Raw genomic sequence first — 18,036 nt, 5'->3', positions numbered from 1 at the left:
CAGGATGGTGAAGTGATCACATTGGACGGCCAGCGCTCACACCAGACGGGCCTCACACCAGACGGGCCTCACACCAGACGGGCAGTGCCTACACCAGACGGGCCTCACACCAGACGGGCATACGCTCACACCAGACGGTCCACGCTTTGGCATGTGTTTGGGCCGCTGGGCCATCACGGGACAGTGCAGTGCTCACACCAGACGGGCAGCGCTCAGGCACATGGGCAGATAAGAGAGGCATCACAGGACAGTTAAATGCAGCAGCCGTGTCGTCACAAGGCAGGCCAGATTTTCCTGTAACTGGTGCTGATGCAGAGGCCCTTACATACCGACTGACCACCAAGCTGACAGGCCCAAAGGCAGAAGGCCAGCCTAATATCCCGACAGCCAAGGAACAACGACAAAGATATGGTCGAAAAGACACAAGACGCGCTCGCTGGGGAGAAAGAGAGAAAGAGGGAGAAAAGAAAAAACGAGGTAATAGTGGGTACGATAGAGAGAACAATTCAATATGGTGGTGACCCAAATGATTTCAATCCCTGACGCCGCTTCTCTGCGCTCTTGCTTCCCCGACAGCCTGCTCCCCATCCCCATCCCTGCCCGTGCTTGCTGAAAGATGGCGTCGATTCGATGATCCCCTCCCTTGCCTCGATGGAATTCCTCCTCCACTGCGCTGCGGCGGCTCCCGAGTCCGAACAACGTCCCGAACGCTCCCAAGTGCGACGCAAAACCGACAAAAACAAAGCCCCAAGACTTTTTGGGCTTCTGACATGATGCATGGTAAGGTAGGTAAATAGACAAATGGCGGGCTCCCCTCCCTGCCCCAATATGTGCGTACCCTCCAGCCCTCGGGCACCGTTGGTGCGTACGTCCGCGTACGCCACCAAAAATATGTATAAGATTACGGCGACCGCTGCGCCGCTTGTTCTTGCCGTGCCGCCGCGGCCTCTGCCGCCGCCGCGTCCTGCAGACTCACGCACGCCTTCTTCAGCATCTCGAACGTGAGCATCGTCGTCATGGCCGCGGGAACCGCGCGCACCATGTTGGTGCCCATGCCGTTGTAAAAGGCGCGCCAACCCTCCTCTTTGAGGATCGTCTTGAACGTGCGGATGAGCCCCCGGTACCGCGGCACATTGATCATGCCGTCGGAAGACGAGGTGCCCGGGGGTCGCGTCTTGCCGCCGTGCTCGAGGCTGCCGCGAAACGAGATTTCCTCCGGCGAGTGCGAGGGCAGGATTGCTCGCTGTTGCGTCTGCAGTCTTGTGCGCAAGACTTCGTGGGGGTACGTTGCGCTGGTAGCGCAAATCTTGCTGAAAAATGTGGCAGCGAGTATGCCCAGCGTTTGGCGGGCTGGATCTGGAGCCTCGCGAGCCTCTGTCTGACCCATTTCGAGCCCCGTGAATTGCATTTTGAAATACTCGTACAGCGGGAACTGGATCGCCACGTGCGTGAGGCCGAGCAGTGCGGGGCCCAACCCGGAGTAAAAGGAGGCGATGCCTTCGGTGCGGAACATTTTGCGGGCGGCGTCAAGGGTGTTTTTATAGTGCCATGGCGGACGCGCATCTTCTGAGGCGCGCGCGCTGACCTGGGACATGAGACGCGTCTTGATGACCCATATGGGGTTGGTAACTATTGTTGAGCAGGCTCCGGCGGTGATGGATGCGCTGACGCGGGCCAGCCACTTGTTTTCTTACAATTCTATCAGCCTCGTCTGAGCATCGAACGCACCACTACGAACCTGTGTTGGCGTAGTAAAAGTCTTTTGCGCCCTCGTAGACACTCATGTACACGGCCCATGTCGGTAGATAACCCAGCAGCATCGGCCCCAAGCCTCGATACATGCCGCGGATACCGTCCTCACGCCAAATGATGCGCGCCGTCCCGAAAAGTCCGTTGTACAGTGCTTGTGAAGGTAATATCCTTGCCTGGGGAGAAGGCCGCCGGAAGGAACCCTGTGCTTGCAATTTGGTCTTGATAACGTCGAGCGGGCAGGTGACAATTCCCGAAGCCACGCCAGCCATGGCCCCGCAGAAGCTGTTGATGCTCGAAGAAGGCAGCCTGGCGACGGCGCCGGTCAATTTGGCAGCAAAGGTCGAGGCATGGGTGTTGGTTGTGGGTTTTGGCGCAGCCGAAGTTGGAGTCGTCATTTTGGGAAGTGCGCCAGTCTACCGTGTGCAGTGTGAGCGCTCAGCGTCCAAGATAGCGTGCGCTCGAGGCCCAAGAAGCAGAGGAAGGCCGCACTTCCCGCGTGTTATAAAGCGCCTCCGCAGTGTGCGGCCCCGCGGCACTAGAAGGTCAACGGTTGACGGTGATCTCCATGGACGGGCGGGCGAATTGTTGGGGGGAAGTCAAGGGGCGACGGAGCGGAGTTGGAGCAGCGCTCAGCACACTGCGGAAGGGCGCGTTGCGGTGAAGGGGCGGGCTTGGGATAATGTGGTTGTCGGGTCGAATAATGAACGAGGACGGACGTCAGAAGCCGGGGTGGGGGGTTGGATTGCGAGGGAGCACGAGACGAGATACTGCAAGCCGCAAGTCGTGGCCGTTTCGCAGTAGGGTGCGGCGTCGGCGGCGGCGGCCACCCTTGGCAGCTCGGCCCGAGCCCCGTGCGAGCCAATGAGGGTGCCGTCAAACACATCAAACAAAGCCGCCCGAAGGAAGTCTTGAACATCATCGCAGAGCTCCAAACGCCCTCGACCACTTCACCGCACCCACAAGCCCGCCATTTCCGCCGCCCCTCACCCGCGCATCCGTCACAATGAGCGCTCCGTCCCTGACCAACTTCATCGTCAAGCGTCCGTGGCTCCGCCGCTGGATGACGCCCCTCGCCAACTGGTACACCGACGTGCGTCCATCTTTTGCATCTTCCAAGGACCGCCCGCGCTGACCACGACCTGCAGCTTGCCGGCTACCGCAAGATTGGTCTCAGGTACGCTCTAACCATCGCTCCTCAATTGCCTGCCACGACAAGCCCCGGCTGACCCTTTTGCCCAGGGCCGATGACTTGATCCCCGAGGAGAACGAGGTTGTCCTCAAGGCCCTCAAGCGCCTTTCCGCCAAGGAGTCCTACGACCGCGTCTTCCGCATGCGCCGCGCTTTCCAGGTAGGATCGATAGGATTTGACAGGCTGGGCGGACGCTGACAGGACCAGTGCTCGCTGTCCCACCAACTGCTCCCCAAGGACCAATGGACCAAGCCCGACGAGGTGCGCAAATTCCGACCACTCGCAATTCCCCGCTGACGGAGATAGGACACTCCCTACTTGAGCCCCATCATCCGCGAAATCGAGGCTGAAAAAGCCGAGCGCGAGGACCTCGAGAACCTGACCATCAAGAAGCCCGCGACCAAGGCATAGGTGTCGAGCTTGGATGGATGAGAAACCGGACTTGTGCCTTTTGGCGGAATGGGGGCCATTTGACAACTGCGGACCCAGGTTGTCATCTGGTTAGACTGTATCATAGCAAAGGAGCGGGATTTAACGTCTAAGATGATTGCGTCTCGTGCGTACAATTCTTGAATAGAACAATTTGGGTCCAGCAATGAGCAAATGCAGCCCATGGATTTTTCCCGAGCATTAAATGCAGCGGAAATCATGGTTCCGCTTTCGGCGCTTCGAAAAGTACTCAAGGATTGGATTTGCCAAGTCTGCTTAGAGATCTCTCATTTGAATTTGAAAGTTGGGATTTGATGACCTAGTAGGTGAGTATTGAAAGAAAAGAATGCCCATTGGTTTTTGCAGCCACATTGGCCGACCGCTTGGGAGCGGGCATCTCCCTGTTAGCAATTTTGGTGGTCAATGTGACGGCTTCTTGGACGCACGCGCAATGTTTGAAATGCGACTCAACCCAACGCCCACTGTGTGCGGGACGTGATCGGGCTGGAATGTAGAAGCTGCCAAGCCAGTGCTTTTGTAGGGCAAGTCAAGGTGTGGGACTTTGTGGTCCGGTGACTGCGCGAAAGCGGGACACCCGGCCTTCACGTCAACGTCATCGCTCACTTCACGCTGCGCCGACTCACTTCCAACCACCAAATGCAGACTGCGAGCGTGATCACGACAAAGTCTTTCCATCCAACTGTGCTACTCAGGCTCAAGCCCGCCTTTCGGCCAGCTCTTGGCCTTTTTCACGCTGCGCGGTCTTCAGCTCGTCCTCGCATTCCGTCTTCCTCTCGCATCCCTGCATCCACCATGTCCACGCTCACACGACGCTCAGCACGCATCCAATCCCGCGCAACTTCCGAGCCCGCCTTCAAGGAAGTAGAGGGAAAGGCTGGTGCTGCAACTGACACCGTGAAGGAAACCAAGACTCGAGCAAGGAAGACAAAGAGCACGGAACCCAACGGAGAGCTCGCAGCGGCGGACGCAGCAAATGATACACCCAAAACCCCCAAGAAGCGCGGTCGACCGCCCAAGAAAAAGGCAGAAACCCCTCCTGCTCAAGATGAGACCCAGTCGGCAATGCCACCTCCGCAGACACCAGTCTCCAAGCGCCGCAAGGTTGAGGTTGAAAGCCATTCTTCTCCAGCAGCCCCACGTCCAGTAGAGCCGCACGCTTCCAACGCGCCTCTCACAACTCCTGGTGGATCACGCGTCACGTATCTGCGCAAAGCGCCTGCACAGGGAGACGGCGCAGGATCTGAAGCACAGCCGACATTGACCACCGAGACTTTGCTCAAGGAGGCAGAAGCGCATCTCATCAAGATTGATCCCGGACTCAAGACACTCATCGAGAAGAATCCTTGCAAGATGTTTAGTTCTGAAGGACTACAGGAAGAAGTGGAGCCGTTCAAAGCTCTGATCAGTTCAATCATGGCCCAGCAGGTGATTACCCCCTGCGCAACGCATACCATTACGGCCTAACAGACGCAGGTCTCTGGTGCCGCCGCGCGCTCCATCAAAGCCCGATTCGTCGCACTCTTTGCTCCGCCCGGAGCTCCCAGCAATTTCTTTCCGACTCCAGCCATGGTCTCAACCGCAACCGTCCCGCATCTCCGCACTGCCGGTCTATCGACACGCAAAGCCGAATACTCCATTGGAATTGCGCAAAAGTTTGTGTCTGGAGAGCTTTCCGCCGCCAAGCTTGCTTCAGCTACAGACGAAGAACTACTCGAAATGCTGATTCAAGTGCGGGGCCTCGGGCGCTGGAGCGTCGAAATGTTTTCAATGTTTAACTTGAAGAGGACAGACGTTTTCAGCACGGGCGATCTGGGCGTCCAGCGCGGCATGGCGGCATGGCAGAAGAGGGACGTGGAGTTGCTCAAGAGAAAGGCAGGACAGATGGCAAAGGATGGCAAGTCCAAGACCAAGGGCGGTCTGGATGGGAAGAAGTGGAAGTACATGACTGAGCAGGAGATGTTGGATTTGAGTGAGCCGTTCAAGCCGTACAGGTGAGTTTCTGACCCCTCTGAATGACTTGCATCAATCACCTCAAAGTGATGTCTAAAGAATGACAACTCCCTGCACTCCGGCGGAACTCAAGGTGCAGTCGTTTGATCTCAAGCCTGGATCTAGGAGCTTTCATTCACCACCGCAGAGGAGCACAGGGAGCTGCCATTTTTTCCGACACTCACTACGCTCCTTCAACATTTCAGCCGAACCCCTTCTTCTCCACCTGCGTCATAAACCCTGAATCCAGCCGTAAGCTAACACGTGACGTTCCATCCACCAGGTCGCTCTTCATGTGGTACATGTGGCGCATCGAAGACACGGACGTTGACGCGCTCCAAGACAACTAGGAACCGACGCCACCACCACCACCACCACCCAACACCAAACACCAAACCGTCCACAAACCCTCACACCGCCAGTCCCAGCTACCCAGTTTAGTCACGAGCTGCTGCTGTCGCCGCCTGCCTCTCCAAATCTGTCTCTCTCCTTTCCATCTCAGACATGGGGAAGGGCGGCAACCCATACACCGCACCGCGTCTTGCAGCAGGGCGAGACAAACTGCTGCCGCTGCCCAGGAAAAAACAATGCTACGACGGCCCCCCAAAGAAGAAACGACGTCCAAGACATGGCGCTGGTGGATAGGATGGGCTTGCACCAGCCCGACGACCTGTCTACCCATGACCGAACGCACGCCATCTGGCTGGCTGGTTGGCTCGAGCAAAGGCGCCTGTCGCCGCAGTCGTCGTCGTCGTCCCAAGGCAGACGCCCGCGCCCGCGCGCCACCAGATCAGGGGGCCGCTTGCTTGGTTCGACTGCCTGGCGTTTCTCGGTGGCGGCGGCGGTGGTGGCGGCGTTTGTTTCGCGTCTGCTACCTCGCCTGCCCTCTTTCTCTTCCTCTGTCTGTCTGCTTTTCTTTCTTTCTTTCCCCACTTTGCCGCGAGTCACTTCATTTTCCTTCCACCACAAACTCTTTTGGAGACGGGTGCGCGTGGGGCTGGAGGAGCGGTGTGTGTGGGTGTGCTGCTCGACAGAGCTGTTTGGCTGGTTCGAGTCTGTCGGTGAAGATGGTGGAGTGGCTGGAGTCAAGTCAAGTCGAGGCGAGTGAGAGAAGTGAGCCGAGCCGTCCAATTTTAGATCGCGCGACTGGCTGTTGCGTCTTGCTTCTGAGCGGCCGTCTGCTTCAGTTTCTGTTTGGCTTGGGCAGCGGTGTGGATTGCGAAGCGCCAGCGTAGCGGTCGAGACGAATGAGCTATTGGTCGACTCGTACTCTTTCTGCTGTCTTTCTCTTTCTCATCCCATCCCATCACGCCCTCCACCTCTCCCTCTTCTCATCAGCCGTAGTCAGCGTAAATGGAAGGCAATGGTATCACACCTCTGTTTCTTTCCGCTCTCCCCTTCCCCTTGCCCATCCTCTACCTCCACATCTACATGTACAGGCGGGAGTGCACCCAGCATCCTCGAGCGTCGTCCTCTCAGTTAGTCAGTCAGCCATTCAAGAGCAGCTATCCCAGCTCTACCCTCCAGTAATGCAGTTTGCTACCTATCTACCCTATACCTGTCTCCCATAGCATATGTAGGATGTCTAATGCTGCTCATCTCTCGGTCTCTTGTGTTATATCGCTTCTCTTCGACACCCATACACCCATATAGGCCAGTCATTCAGCTACCCTTGCACTCTGATCTTCGGACACTTGCGTGCGTATACTGTACATCCCGTCCCATCCCACCGCGCCTTTATTCATGCACTAAGCCGCGAGCGTGAGCAGGACAAACAAGCTCTTGGGCGGTGAGGTGGCGGTGTTTGTTATGGGTTGATGCAAGTCAGGGGGATGAGTGGAGGAGGTGAAGGAGGTAGGAAGTAGGGAGGTAGAGGGGTCCGTCGGGTTTGTATGATAGCATGAGTGATTGGATAGATGTTGGTTTGATTTAGGTGAGATATGGAAGATATCTGATATAACAGGAAGTGGATATTGTAGATATGGATAAATATCTTCCACTATGACTTGAAAAAAAAGGGATTCGCGCGTGCTGCTTGTCTGCTCGTCTGTCTGCCCATTTACCTGCCCGGCCAAAATGGATAGCAGAATTTGAACTGCGGAGTTCATTACATAGTCCAATTAATTCTACAACCCACACCTACCACGCCTTCAGACACACCTGCGTCTCCTGTCGTCTTCTCTCCATCACAGGCCCTCCTTACCCACGCTCTACTTTACACACGACTACAAGAGCGGAAATCCAGACGCGTAAGTAGGTGCGCTTCCATTCGAATCTTGAGGCAAGCCCCAAGCTCTAGACTCTAGAGCACAACGCACATGAGCCTGGTATTTTCATTTTTTAATGTTTGAATGCTAGCATCTAAAACGCCACAAGCCTCTTATTTCTTTAGGTAGAAGTGCGTGGTAAAGAGGCCCGTATGTCCGTACGTGCCCTCGCACGTAGCGGGCCGAACTGGACGACCGACTGGCTGACCGCGAGGCACAAACCAAGCCAGACCAAACTGCGAGCTTGAGATCAAAGACGGCGCAGACCAGAGCAGAACAGAGCAGACCGGTCAAACAGAGTGCGAAGATCAAGCACTCGTAGCAGGGCGTACATACAGTCCAAGCAACTACACGGATAGCACTATTTCTGACTTACCTGCCTAGCTCTACACTCTCCTGTTACATGGTTCGCCACCATCGTTGCTCTGGCAGTCAACCCTGGCCCTGACCCTGGCCACGACGACGACCGTCATCAGTCAACAACGTCACCAACGCACCACCCCGTCTTGCGTCAAAGCAGAGCCGCCAGAGCTGCCGGGGCAACCACAGTTGCAGCCAGCCAGCCAGCCAGTCAGCAAGGCGCATGCAAATGACAGAACACCGCCCTACGCTTCCGCTCTCGCGTCCCGCCCACATCCCAGCAGCCCTTCCATCCATCTCAACTCATCCAGTAGTGTGCGGTCCAAGCTCCGATGCGATCTGGTCCGACAGTCCATCGAGCAGCATCTGCGATGCGATACCGATCGCAAGCAAGTGAGCAACTAACCCTGCCCGGCCCCCCTAGATGGCATGATACAAACCAACATACGCGCGCACACAAAGCAGCAGGGTAGGGCGGGCCAGATCAGAGGTTGCACGCGGTGCAAGCAGGCAGGCAGGCAGTAGGCAAACTGCTGCGGATAAGTGAGATGGTATGGGGAAGAGCGGAAGCTGACGCCGGAGAGGCGGGGCGACGTTGACGCGCATGAAGGCGGCCGGGGGTAAGAGGGGAAGGAAAGAGAAGGGAGGGGAGGGGTCTGGGGTATGTATGTACGCATGCAGAGGGAAGGAGTGAGGAAGCAAAAGGGAAAAAAAGAAAAAAACTTTGTCAAAGAAAAACGACGTGTCAAAAGACGGCCAACAGCCGCGGCTGCAATCTGCAAGTTGCCAGCGCTCGAGGCCGGCAAGGGAGCAGTAGGAGCAGTGGGAAGTGGGGACCAGCGGGTGAAAAATAGAAAGAGATGTGAGTCCATATGCACCAAGCAAGATGCGCGTCAATGCTGTGCGGCGGAAAAGCGGGAGCGCTAAAACGATGAGCAGATGGAGGAAGAGGAGATCCTGGGAGAGGAAAGGGAGGGGCGGGTGCGGAAGCGGAAGCGGAGCGGCGGGACTAGATGCCGGCCGTCACGGAATGAGGATCTATGTGACGTGAGGAGTGAGGGGTGTTCAGAATCCAAGGAGGGGCCTGGCGATGAAGGAGGGGGAGACGGACGACGTCGTCGACCTGGTTGACGAGCGGCACGTCAACAGAAACGGTGGAAGGTGCAGCAGCCGCGCCTGGGAGTACAGAGCGACAGAGAGAAGAGCGCAAGCTGAAGCAGGCACACACACATCCACCACAGCGCTGCAGGGCAGTTGAAACGGCAATGAGGGGCCAGGGTCGCTGCGGCTCGAGGAGCGGTAGTGCAAGCGGTTGGAGGAGCCGTCGTCGCCGCATGCTCCAGTCCACCAGTCTGTCTGTATGCACGTCAATTGGACGGGCTTTTTGTGCTTTTTCTCGCTTCCGGATTTTGGCCAGGCTGATTGCTTCGTGCGTGCGGCGCCTCTATCGTAGCAGCATGGATGGCAGCAGCCAGCCGGCCGACGCACCAGACGGCCATGGCTTGCCGACTGGAAACCAAAATAATAACAGCGTGTGAAATGTGACAGAAAATAGAAATGGAAGGGGGCACAGGATAAGCGGCCAGCCGCCGGGATGGAGACGGCAATGTCGTAATGATGTGGTTGTCGTCGTCCAGATCCAGGTTTGACAAAGCAACCACCATGATGATTGCAGCCTAGCAAACTTCGCAGCGGAGCGCGATGATGCGCAGGCCTGAGGGACAGGACAAAATGGTACTTGAGCGCAGTTGTCGCGTAGCACCGGTTCAGAAGACGACTCGGCAATTCTTGCCAGGCACAAGGCCGCCAGGCCATGGGCTGATGTCGACAACGACGGGCTCGACTGGCGCGAGCAGGCCAGGCGCAGACACTCCCTCGATGAGAGGCGCAGGTGGTGCAGCCGGCATCGCACTCCTGCGGTCGTCGTCGCTTTTGCAATTCTGCATCATCGACGCCAAGTTTGCTCTAGAGGTTTGACGCGGTGCGACTCGACTTGCTCGATGAGCCCCTGATGGAGGTGGCGCTCGCGGGGGTCGGGGATCTGGCTGGCGGCTCGATGTCTGCGATGTGGGTGAGATGGGGATCATTAAACTTGCAGCGTCAGCGAGCGGTAAACAAGACAGCAGGTGAGAGCCTTTGCCCAGCATATAGTCTCAGATAGAGGCCCTGCAGGCAGACCCAGGATTTGCGAGGCAAGGTCCGCCAACGGTCTGGTGAGCTGGCGGCTCGGGATGCCGACGAGAGCCTCTCGACGACGGCCTCTTAGTCAGGAAATCTGTGGCACAGAAACGGCCGTGGCAAATTGAGTGCAATTGACCCTGTGCGACCCCCCCGAGGCTCGACAACCCGAGAACCTGGAATCAGAAATGCTAAGGAATACGGCGGAACCGCCGACAAGGATCTGAGCTCTAGCCTCAGAATAGTGCGTTGATAGTCTGAGATGCAGATTTTGATGGTTGTACGAGGCGATTGATGGGCCAACACGACCTTGGTCATGGCTTTCATGACCTTTACGATCGAACACGGCGTCAACAACGATGCCTCCACTTTCAGACCGGTCGACCGTCATGGGGGCAATCGACGGGCGAGACAGACTATCGAAAGATCAGCTGGCAGCGTCACCAAGACAGGCATTGTTGCGTGTTGGCCGCTCAGCTGAGCATGCAGTTGGTGGTTTGCTGAGCCGCATGGACAGAGCAAGGACTCGGCTCCGTGCAAAACAAGCCTTGTGAATTGCCGACTAGACTCGCAAGGGCCATGATTTGCCGGAGACGTCCGTAGGGAGAAGAGGAGTATTTGTGGCTCCCGAGCCCTGTGGCAGTGCGTTGATTGATTTGAGAGCCGAGGCTCGTAGATGCAGTGAGTACGAGCAGTGGCAAAGGGAGGACAAAAAGGAGAGCGACAGTGTGTACCGTACCCCTCACGTGAAGAGTGATATGGCCCACGGAAAATCAAGGCGGGCAGCAAACGGCGTGAGTGGACAGCGATAAGGCTTGGCTTGCTTGAGGTGCAGGTTTCCTGACGACCTTGCATGGACAGCAATGCCGATGTGTTTTCGACGTGAAACGCGTCCTGCTTAGTCGAGGCAGGATCAACTGGAGCAGCAGGAGAAGATGAGTCTGTGCCAACAGTGCCCGTGCCCGTGCCTGGAGTAGGGGACGGAATCGTAAGTCCGAGACGGTTTCGACGCAGGCAGGTGGGACGTCATTCGACGATGGGAATTCCAGGTTTGCAGCAAAGCTTGGCCTCGGTGGCTCCCGAACCGACGAACATGGAGGAGGCGAGCTCGCGGTGGCGACTGAACAGATGTGGAATCAGAGCAGAATCGGGGTGGCTGAGGACATGGATGTGCCGCGAGAAGTGGGAGGCAGGACGGACGGGATGGGTGCTGACTGTGACGGGCGACGGGCGACGGGCGGGACTCCAGGCCGCCTCGTAGCCGAAGGCGCTAAACCACTTGCAGGGTGCGCTGGGCATGCTGTCTAATGTATCGCCAGCCATGGTCCAGCCCAGCGCGGCGTTGTAACGGCCACGACTCTCACCACCGACCACGCGACACCAAACGAAACCAAACAAAATGAAACGCCGCGCTGGCTGCAAAAAGAAAGAAGAAACCAGCCAGCCAGTGCAATGCAAAACCCAAGAATGATGGCCTGGACGCCGGCCGTTCTCGCAAACCTTGGGCCAGCCTGACGACTGCACCGACCCGGGCGACGGGTCCTGGGAGCGCGCCGTTGCGAGCCAGAAGCGCGCGAGAATGCTCGACCGTGACGCCGCCTCGTCGCACTCTCCCACACCACACGTCCATGATTGAGGCTGCCGAAGAAATGCCACTGGCAGCTACTGCGACCGCCCCCTGCAAAGTCGCCATGGCAGATGGGTCTGGCGGAGATGAGGATGGTGCAGCAGATAGACACTGGTCAAGCAACGGGGCGGCCAAACCGAAATTAGGCGTAGCCAGTCGAGCCAGTCGAGCCAGTCGACCGAGCCACCGCCCCCGGCAGCGTTTCACGGCACCAGACGGCCGTGGGCGAGATTCACGCCTCCAGAATTTTCATCGTCGTCAAATCGCCATTGAGCCAGGCCGCAAGAAACTTGGAGCTACTGCGCTTGGAAAACGCAGTTTGCGATGCAACCGACAAGGCGGCAGCATGGCAGCGGCACGAAGGCGGGCGGGCAGAGGATTGCACCAACGGCACACCAAGGATGGCTGGCGCAAACAAGCACTGTTCCCCCACCCGCGCCTGGGTGCCCTGCCGGTCAACACGATGCCCTGGGCTTGCGCCATGCGGATTGGCCAATGGCCGGCGCCGTACCGGTAGCGGCGCCGTGCTAGCAGCTTCTCTGGAGCCTTTTTTGGATAGGGGCGTGCGTCGAGGGCCTCGTAATTACAGGGCACGAGAGTGGTGTCGATGGGGGGAGTCGACAGTGGACCATGTGGTGTCGCTGGAGGCTGGCGAGAATTGCAGCAGTGGCAGCAACCGTGGCCATTGATGGTTCTCCGTCGTCGTCGTCGTCGTCGTCGACCGAACAGGACTCTCCCCATCCGCTCGCAGTGAGAGTGAGTTGCGGTAGACGCAGCGTCGCCTGGAATGCACGACTCGGGCAAGCCACCCACTCGACGTGGATGGGATGGGATGCGGGCGTCGCGTCGCCCGGGCCACATTGCTCGATGCCCGCCGGCTGCAGGTTCCCCTAATTTTCCCGCCTCCTTCTTGCCCGCGCCCTTGATCAAAATACCTTCGTTCCCTCCCGCTCTGCCTGCTGCTCCGTCGCAATCCAGCAGCTCCTGCCAAACCACTGGCCCCCCGTCCAAGGCCTATTTCTCTCTCGTTACCTCTCCCACTCGTCGCCGCTCGCTCATCCCACAACATCTCTTTCACCACCGCATCCCCATTTATTCCCGAGGGGCGTCGTCAGCACAACAAGCTCTACCGTGCGTCGCTCCACCCGCTCCCCTGTCCTGTCTTGTCTTGTCCCTGGTAGAAAGAGACTGACTCCAGCCCGTCCGCCCGCAGATTCCTGACATCCGCTCTCCTCAAGCTTCTCGACGACCATCATGTTCGCCAAGTACGCTCTTCCCGTCCTCGCGGCCGCCGCGGGCGCCTTTGGTATGCGAATTCATTCCCCTGAGCCCCATCGGTCGCGTTTCTGACTCTCAAACAGCCCAGTCTTGCAGCAACACGGGCACCACCACCATTGCCTCGACCGGTGACGCCACGGGCCTGTCCTCCTGCACCACCTTCTCCGGTTCCATCGCCATTGCTACCGGCGCGACTGGTGACATTCGTCTCGATGGCATTCAGAAGATCACCGGCACCCTTTATGTCAACAATGCCACGGGCCTGACTTCGCTGTCGGCCGACAGCCTGCAGTCGATTCAGAAGTTTGAGCTGTCCGACCTGACCATCCTCAGCACCCTCAACTTCCCCGAGCTCACCAAGGTCGACGAGATTAACTGGTCTGGTCTTCCCGCTCTGTCCGGCTTGAGCTTCAGCAAGGGCGTCACTGAGGCCAACTCGGTCAACATCCAAAACACTTTCCTCAACTCCCTCGATGGCATCAACCTCGAGGAGGTCGACAACTTCTTCATCGCCAACAACAACTACCTCAAGGACATTACCGTGCAGTTCAAGTCCATCACCCAGGCCCTGACCCTGTCGGCCAACGGAGACAACCTGAGCGCGTCGTTCCCCAACCTAGAGTGGGCCTACAACATGACCTTCCGCAACGTCAGCACCATCTCGACGCCGTCGCTGGCCTCCATCAACGGCTCCCTCGGCTTCTACGGCGATAAGATCAAGAGCTACGAGGCTGCCAACTTGACCGACATTGGTGGCTCGCTCTCCTTTGTTGGCAACGGCAACCTGGCCAACATCTCCCTCGACTCTGTTGAGAAGATTGGCGGTGGTTTCCAGATTGCTGACAACCCCAACCTCGGCAACGTCAGCTTCCCCAGCCTCAAGTCCGTTGGTGGTGCGCTCGACTTCTCGGGCAACCTCTCCGGGTATGTTAACCCCCACTCTTGGTATTTGCAAAAGCTAACTCGGCATCAGTGTCTCGCTTTCCGCCCTCTCCACTGTCAAGGGTGCCTTCAACATCCAGTCGTCGGAGAACATTGACTCGACTTGCTCGCACTTCAAGTCTCTGTCTGGCTCTAGCAACGTCATTCAGGGCAAGTTCACCTGCGCTGGTAGCCAGTCCAACCCCGGTGGCGCTGGCTCCACTCCCACTGGCACCTCTGGCTCGTCCGCCTCCAAGACGGGCGCTGCTGGCCGTCTCGACGTTGGCAGCCCCACCTACCTTGGTCTTGCTGGTGTCCTTGCCGCCATGGTCGGCATGTACTAAGGGCATCGACGCGAAACGAGGGGCGGGCGTTTTTCCTTTTCAGCTTGCATAGACGACTTAATACTCAAAACGTTCTTGGCAGCATCATGGAACGTTGCGGTTGCACGCGGTCACCGGGCTAGCTAACTGATTTCGGGACGGGGGCAACGAGTGGCGTGCTTGCGCGTGTACTTAGGAGATATACCAATGGCAGTTGAGCAGTGAGGTGGGGACGAAGGGGGTTTTTCTTGGGGGTGCAGGGCTTAATCCGTGTTTTAGCGAATCTTACGTTCTCCAATTCTATTCAAGCACAGAGCTTTGAGAGTGAGGTGCTTTGTTTTGCGTTGGCTTCGTCGATGGTCAATATTAATGGTGCATTGTTACACAATGGGCGAAGTCCAAGTGAGGTGGGTGCAGGTGGAGCTGAGGTGGTCCCCGTGACGTGGACTATTTTTATTTTTGTTTTTATTTTTATTTTTCTTTTCCTTGGACAGACCCAGAAATATGTCTTTTCTTCTTCCCTTCACCGTCTGTTTATCATGATTGTTTTTTCCCTCCCCTACGAGATTGGCTTCCCCTGACGTTCGCCTGCTGATCCGCCGCTGCGATGGATGTGTCGACAAGGATGATGGGGGCGCGCACATGCCTCCGGGATTTTCATCCCTCGCCCGCGATCCTCGACGTCCGCTGGAGGGCTGCTGTGGATCAGCTGTCGACGGACCAGACGGGCTCTTGATCGCTCGTCGCACGGCAGGCGTGCAACCTGTCACTTTGAAGCGGCTGTCGTCGAGACCTGTCGCTCTCCGCATCTGGATCTCGGTATCGATCAGGAGCGGAGCGCCTCGTTGGCTCCTCTCGGCGGCGTGCGGTGCTCGAGAGGCTACTGTACCAGATCCAACCTCTTCCAGAATGACATGCAGCACGACCCGATACCCGAGGCGGCGCGCGCACCCCCATCCGGTTCAACGCTGACCAGGAGCCCGGCTGGCGAGATTCGAGATGAGATGATTCTCACGGGGCATCTCTCGTATTTGCCGCGACTTTTGTGATCAGATTTCGGGCTCCGCTTGCCGCTGCACGTTCAAGGTCCTCCAGAGCCATCTGCTCGACCGTTTAACGCGCATCCATGCAGTACATCGACCGCATCTGTCTGTGCCATGGTATCACGATTGAGCGGTGAGCCCACCCACCCCAGCCAAAAGTCGACGTCTCGTCTCCTCCACAAGCAATCTCCAGGCTCATCTCGCTGCCGCCCCGACAGGCCATTCGTCAAGCCGACGCCGCCGGCCCATAACGGGGATGCGGGCAGATCATGTCGTGCATGAGGGCGTCCCAAAGGCAGAAAGTCACTCACGGCCCTGTTTCATGTCACAAGAGGGCGCCCTCCAGCAAGGGGCCAGCCTCTGCCGACCAAAACACATCTCTGTTGGTCCAAGAGCTGCCAATCGTTTTGGCGTGACCCCCCCACCGACGCTTGTCGTCTGCAAATTCGCAGTTACATCCCCGGTTGCCGTATACAGCGCGCCTGGCAGCATGCCGTCGCTCATTTGGCCGGCTGCCTTTCCCCACTGCAACCCTGATGCTGCGCTCATGGCGTATCTTTGGCCAGATGATGCAGCTTGGACTTCGGTTCGTCTTTCTTTGCGTCCTCTACCCATGTCCATGTAGCTATCCTCTCTTATTAAAAAGCCTCTCTCTTCTGCCGTTTCCTTGTCCCTCTGTCGTTCAAAAACCTTTCCAGTCCCAATCCCCCATCGTTGTTATATCGTCGTTGTGCTCTTCGCTCAATTGCAACCAAACCTCTTCCTCGTACACTAGTGCCATCTCTGCTGTCCTCCCTCACCACCACAATGGTCATACGTTCGACAGCCTATGCTACTGGCCAGCAGGCCCATCGGGTACCTGCGGCGGTGAGCCTCCCACCAATCCAGGACCTCTTGCCCATCCACGACTTGGATCTAGGCCACAATGGCGCCCACCATCCCTATAACACGTCTCGTCTGGTCCCCCTCGACCCAGCACGATTCTCCTCGCAACCCCTTACTCCTCCCGCCACTGCGCTGCACCCTGTCTCTCATTCCGAGGCCCAAGAGGCTTGCCACAAGTGTGGAGCTCTCCAGTGGTCAACTCAGCCTGAGTGCTCCAGCTGTGGCTGCATCAAGTTCACTCACCCCTTTCAACGCAACCTCGACTCTTCCTTTTCCTCCAATGGCTACGACGAATCCATTCGCTACAACACGCCCATGTCCCGCCGGGATAGCGGCTCGGGCCGTGGCTCCATCGGCTCTTATTCTGACAACTCCGACCCTTCATCGCGCCGCTCATCCACAACGGCGGCCACGCACCCCTCAGCACGCAAGAAGACTGCCAAGGAAACGCGGGCCAAGAAGTCGGTCGAGGTCAAGAAGGAGCGGGCAACCGAAGTCAAGAGGGTGAACAAGGCAGCAAGGGAGCGCGGATCCCGCAGGGGCCTCAAGATCGAGACGAAGCGTCTCGAGATCCGGCAAATGATGCGCGGCTGGGCGGCGTCCACCAACCTCAACCAAAACAATCAAAACAAGTCTGGACTCACCGGCAAGAAGATCGAGACGCTGCGGCGCACCAACGACGAGGGCCGCGAGAGGGACTTGCTCATGCTCAACGTTTACGATGACATTCGTCGTCTCGTCACCATTGCCCGCAAGCCACACGACAAGCGCTCCCCCGACGACTACGCCTACCTGCGCGAGCAAGAGTACCACGCCGCGGAGCGCTCCGACGTCCTCCGCGACATCATGCAGCGAGAAGACATTGAGGTCTCCGCATTCATGGACCAGCTCAACGCCGAAGACGACGAGGATGGCGCGCCGACCAGGTACCAGACGCCCGAGGACTCGGCATATGGCGGCAGTCCTCACACGTACGCCTTATGATGAGTGAGAGCGGTGCCTCTCCCCTTTCCTATGAACGATACCTTGATCTTTGTCTTTCCGCACAGCATCGTCACGGCTTGAGCTGCTCCAAAAAACGCGCTTCGTTTCCACCAGTCCCTTCCTGTCACGTTACGGCCCCGGAAATCCAAAAAGTTTTGGCTCGTTTTTACTCGCTGGCGTTGGTCTGTGTATCAGTATACTTATATCCCCTTTTCCTTGGTCTCGTCTACTTGTTCTCTTTTCAAGCCTGCTCCCGTCTAGATTGGCTCCCTCAGCGGGACATTGAGATGCATCTGTTCAGTTGTCTGCACGGGCGGCATTTCCTCAGCATTGGGAGAGCTTTTCTGTCGTCGTCGTTGTCGTTGTTGTTCTTTTGCCTCGCTTAGCCTTGCGGAGCCGAGGGGGACAAGGGCCTCTCGCTTCATCAAACCAAGCGAAGTTTCGGGCATTTGTCAGTGGATTTTGTTTGAGAATGCTCCTTCTTTGGTTGTTTTGTAGCGAGTTTGGGGAATTTGTTTTGAGTGTTTGAGAGCGACACGGCTGTTGGAAATAGGCATATCGATCATGACGACCTTGACGATGGCATTGGATAGCAAATGGGCGGTAATGTAATTCAGCGGATTGACCGTTCATCAAATTGTCTGCAACAACATGCCGAGGCTGCTGTGAGAGAATTGTTTTATGCAGTCATGCCGCATCAGCATTGTCGCGACTGGCTAACACGAGCGATCGACCACTAGCCGTTTATCTTGGCCACGGTTCGTGTGGGGAGAAGAGCTTCCCCAAGTTT

General features: G+C 57.4%; 6 protein-coding genes across 6 annotated transcripts; 4 read left to right on the top strand and 2 right to left on the bottom strand.

Moving 5' to 3' along the window:
- Positions 1–747: 747 nt before the first annotated feature.
- On the bottom strand, positions 748–2,302 carry J3D65DRAFT_105354 (mitochondrial carrier domain-containing protein). Its single transcript, XM_066793671.1, has 3 exons — positions 2,242–2,302; positions 1,739–2,165; positions 748–1,689 (listed from the first exon to the last, which is right to left on the bottom strand). The coding sequence occupies exons 2-3, from the start codon at positions 2,145–2,147 to the stop codon at positions 902–904; spliced, it is 1,197 nt and encodes a 398-aa protein (XP_066652081.1). The 5' UTR covers positions 2,148–2,165; positions 2,242–2,302; the 3' UTR covers positions 748–901.
- Positions 2,303–2,669: 367 nt separating this feature from the next.
- On the top strand, positions 2,670–3,816 carry J3D65DRAFT_636745 (cytochrome b-c1 complex subunit 7). Its single transcript, XM_066801432.1, has 5 exons — positions 2,670–2,842; positions 2,898–2,926; positions 2,992–3,100; positions 3,149–3,202; positions 3,248–3,816. Exons 1-5 carry the CDS (start codon positions 2,756–2,758, stop codon positions 3,350–3,352), a joined length of 384 nt encoding a protein of 127 aa, XP_066652080.1. The 5' UTR covers positions 2,670–2,755; the 3' UTR covers positions 3,353–3,816.
- A 53-nt stretch (positions 3,817–3,869) lies between these two features.
- On the top strand, positions 3,870–5,632 carry J3D65DRAFT_105289 (DNA glycosylase). The gene is made up of 2 exons (XM_066793670.1): positions 3,870–4,816; positions 4,865–5,632. The coding sequence occupies exons 1-2, from the start codon at positions 4,028–4,030 to the stop codon at positions 5,384–5,386; spliced, it is 1,311 nt and encodes a 436-aa protein (XP_066652079.1). The 5' UTR covers positions 3,870–4,027; the 3' UTR covers positions 5,387–5,632.
- Positions 5,633–8,128: 2,496 nt separating this feature from the next.
- Positions 8,129–8,962, bottom strand: J3D65DRAFT_636738 (uncharacterized protein). The gene has a single exon (XM_066801431.1). The coding sequence runs from the start codon at positions 8,877–8,879 to the stop codon at positions 8,409–8,411; it is 471 nt and encodes a 156-aa protein (XP_066652078.1). The 5' UTR covers positions 8,880–8,962; the 3' UTR covers positions 8,129–8,408.
- Positions 8,963–12,870: 3,908 nt separating this feature from the next.
- J3D65DRAFT_105178 (GPI-anchored cell wall organization protein Ecm33) lies at positions 12,871–14,535 on the top strand. The gene is made up of 3 exons (XM_066793669.1): positions 12,871–13,118; positions 13,174–14,014; positions 14,064–14,535. The coding sequence occupies exons 1-3, from the start codon at positions 13,067–13,069 to the stop codon at positions 14,353–14,355; spliced, it is 1,185 nt and encodes a 394-aa protein (XP_066652077.1). The 5' UTR covers positions 12,871–13,066; the 3' UTR covers positions 14,356–14,535.
- A 1,649-nt stretch (positions 14,536–16,184) lies between these two features.
- On the top strand, positions 16,185–17,246 carry J3D65DRAFT_606318 (uncharacterized protein; the record flags this gene model as incomplete). Its single annotated transcript, XM_066798438.1, has 1 exon — positions 16,185–17,246. One exon carries the CDS (start codon positions 16,185–16,187, stop codon positions 17,244–17,246), a length of 1,062 nt encoding a protein of 353 aa, XP_066652076.1.
- Between the last annotated feature and the right edge of the window lie 790 nt (positions 17,247–18,036).

The sequence above is a fragment of the Phyllosticta citribraziliensis genome, assembly GCF_038025025.1.
Source record: "Phyllosticta citribraziliensis strain CPC 17464 chromosome Unknown J3D65scaffold_11, whole genome shotgun sequence".
In the NCBI taxonomy this organism is placed as follows: Eukaryota; Fungi; Ascomycota; class Dothideomycetes; order Botryosphaeriales; family Phyllostictaceae; genus Phyllosticta; species Phyllosticta citribraziliensis.
The sequence above is the reverse complement of the archived record's forward strand: the minus strand, read 5'-3'. Positions and strand labels throughout refer to the sequence as shown.

Bases quoted from the DNA above. Each gene is read 5' to 3' on its own strand.
- J3D65DRAFT_105354 (XM_066793671.1), bottom strand. From the start codon at position 2,147: ATGACGACTCCAACTTCGGCTGCGCCAAAACCCACAACCAACACCCAT. The intron at 1,690-1,738 runs GTTCGTAGTGGT...TAGAATTGTAAG, and splicing joins CTTTTACTACGCCAACACAG to AAAACAAGTGGCTGGCCCGC.
- J3D65DRAFT_636745 (XM_066801432.1), top strand. From the start codon at position 2,756: ATGAGCGCTCCGTCCCTGACCAACTTCATCGTCAAGCGTCCGTGGCTC. The intron at 2,927-2,991 runs GTACGCTCTAAC...CCTTTTGCCCAG, and splicing joins TACCGCAAGATTGGTCTCAG to GGCCGATGACTTGATCCCCG. The intron at 3,101-3,148 runs GTAGGATCGATA...TGACAGGACCAG, and splicing joins GCATGCGCCGCGCTTTCCAG to TGCTCGCTGTCCCACCAACT.
- J3D65DRAFT_105289 (XM_066793670.1), top strand. From the start codon at position 4,028: ATGCAGACTGCGAGCGTGATCACGACAAAGTCTTTCCATCCAACTGTG. The intron at 4,817-4,864 runs GTGATTACCCCC...TAACAGACGCAG, and splicing joins GTTCAATCATGGCCCAGCAG to GTCTCTGGTGCCGCCGCGCG.
- J3D65DRAFT_636738 (XM_066801431.1), bottom strand. From the start codon at position 8,879: ATGGACTCACATCTCTTTCTATTTTTCACCCGCTGGTCCCCACTTCCC.
- J3D65DRAFT_105178 (XM_066793669.1), top strand. From the start codon at position 13,067: ATGTTCGCCAAGTACGCTCTTCCCGTCCTCGCGGCCGCCGCGGGCGCC. The intron at 13,119-13,173 runs GTATGCGAATTC...ACTCTCAAACAG, and splicing joins GGCCGCCGCGGGCGCCTTTG to CCCAGTCTTGCAGCAACACG. The intron at 14,015-14,063 runs GTATGTTAACCC...ACTCGGCATCAG, and splicing joins TTCTCGGGCAACCTCTCCGG to TGTCTCGCTTTCCGCCCTCT.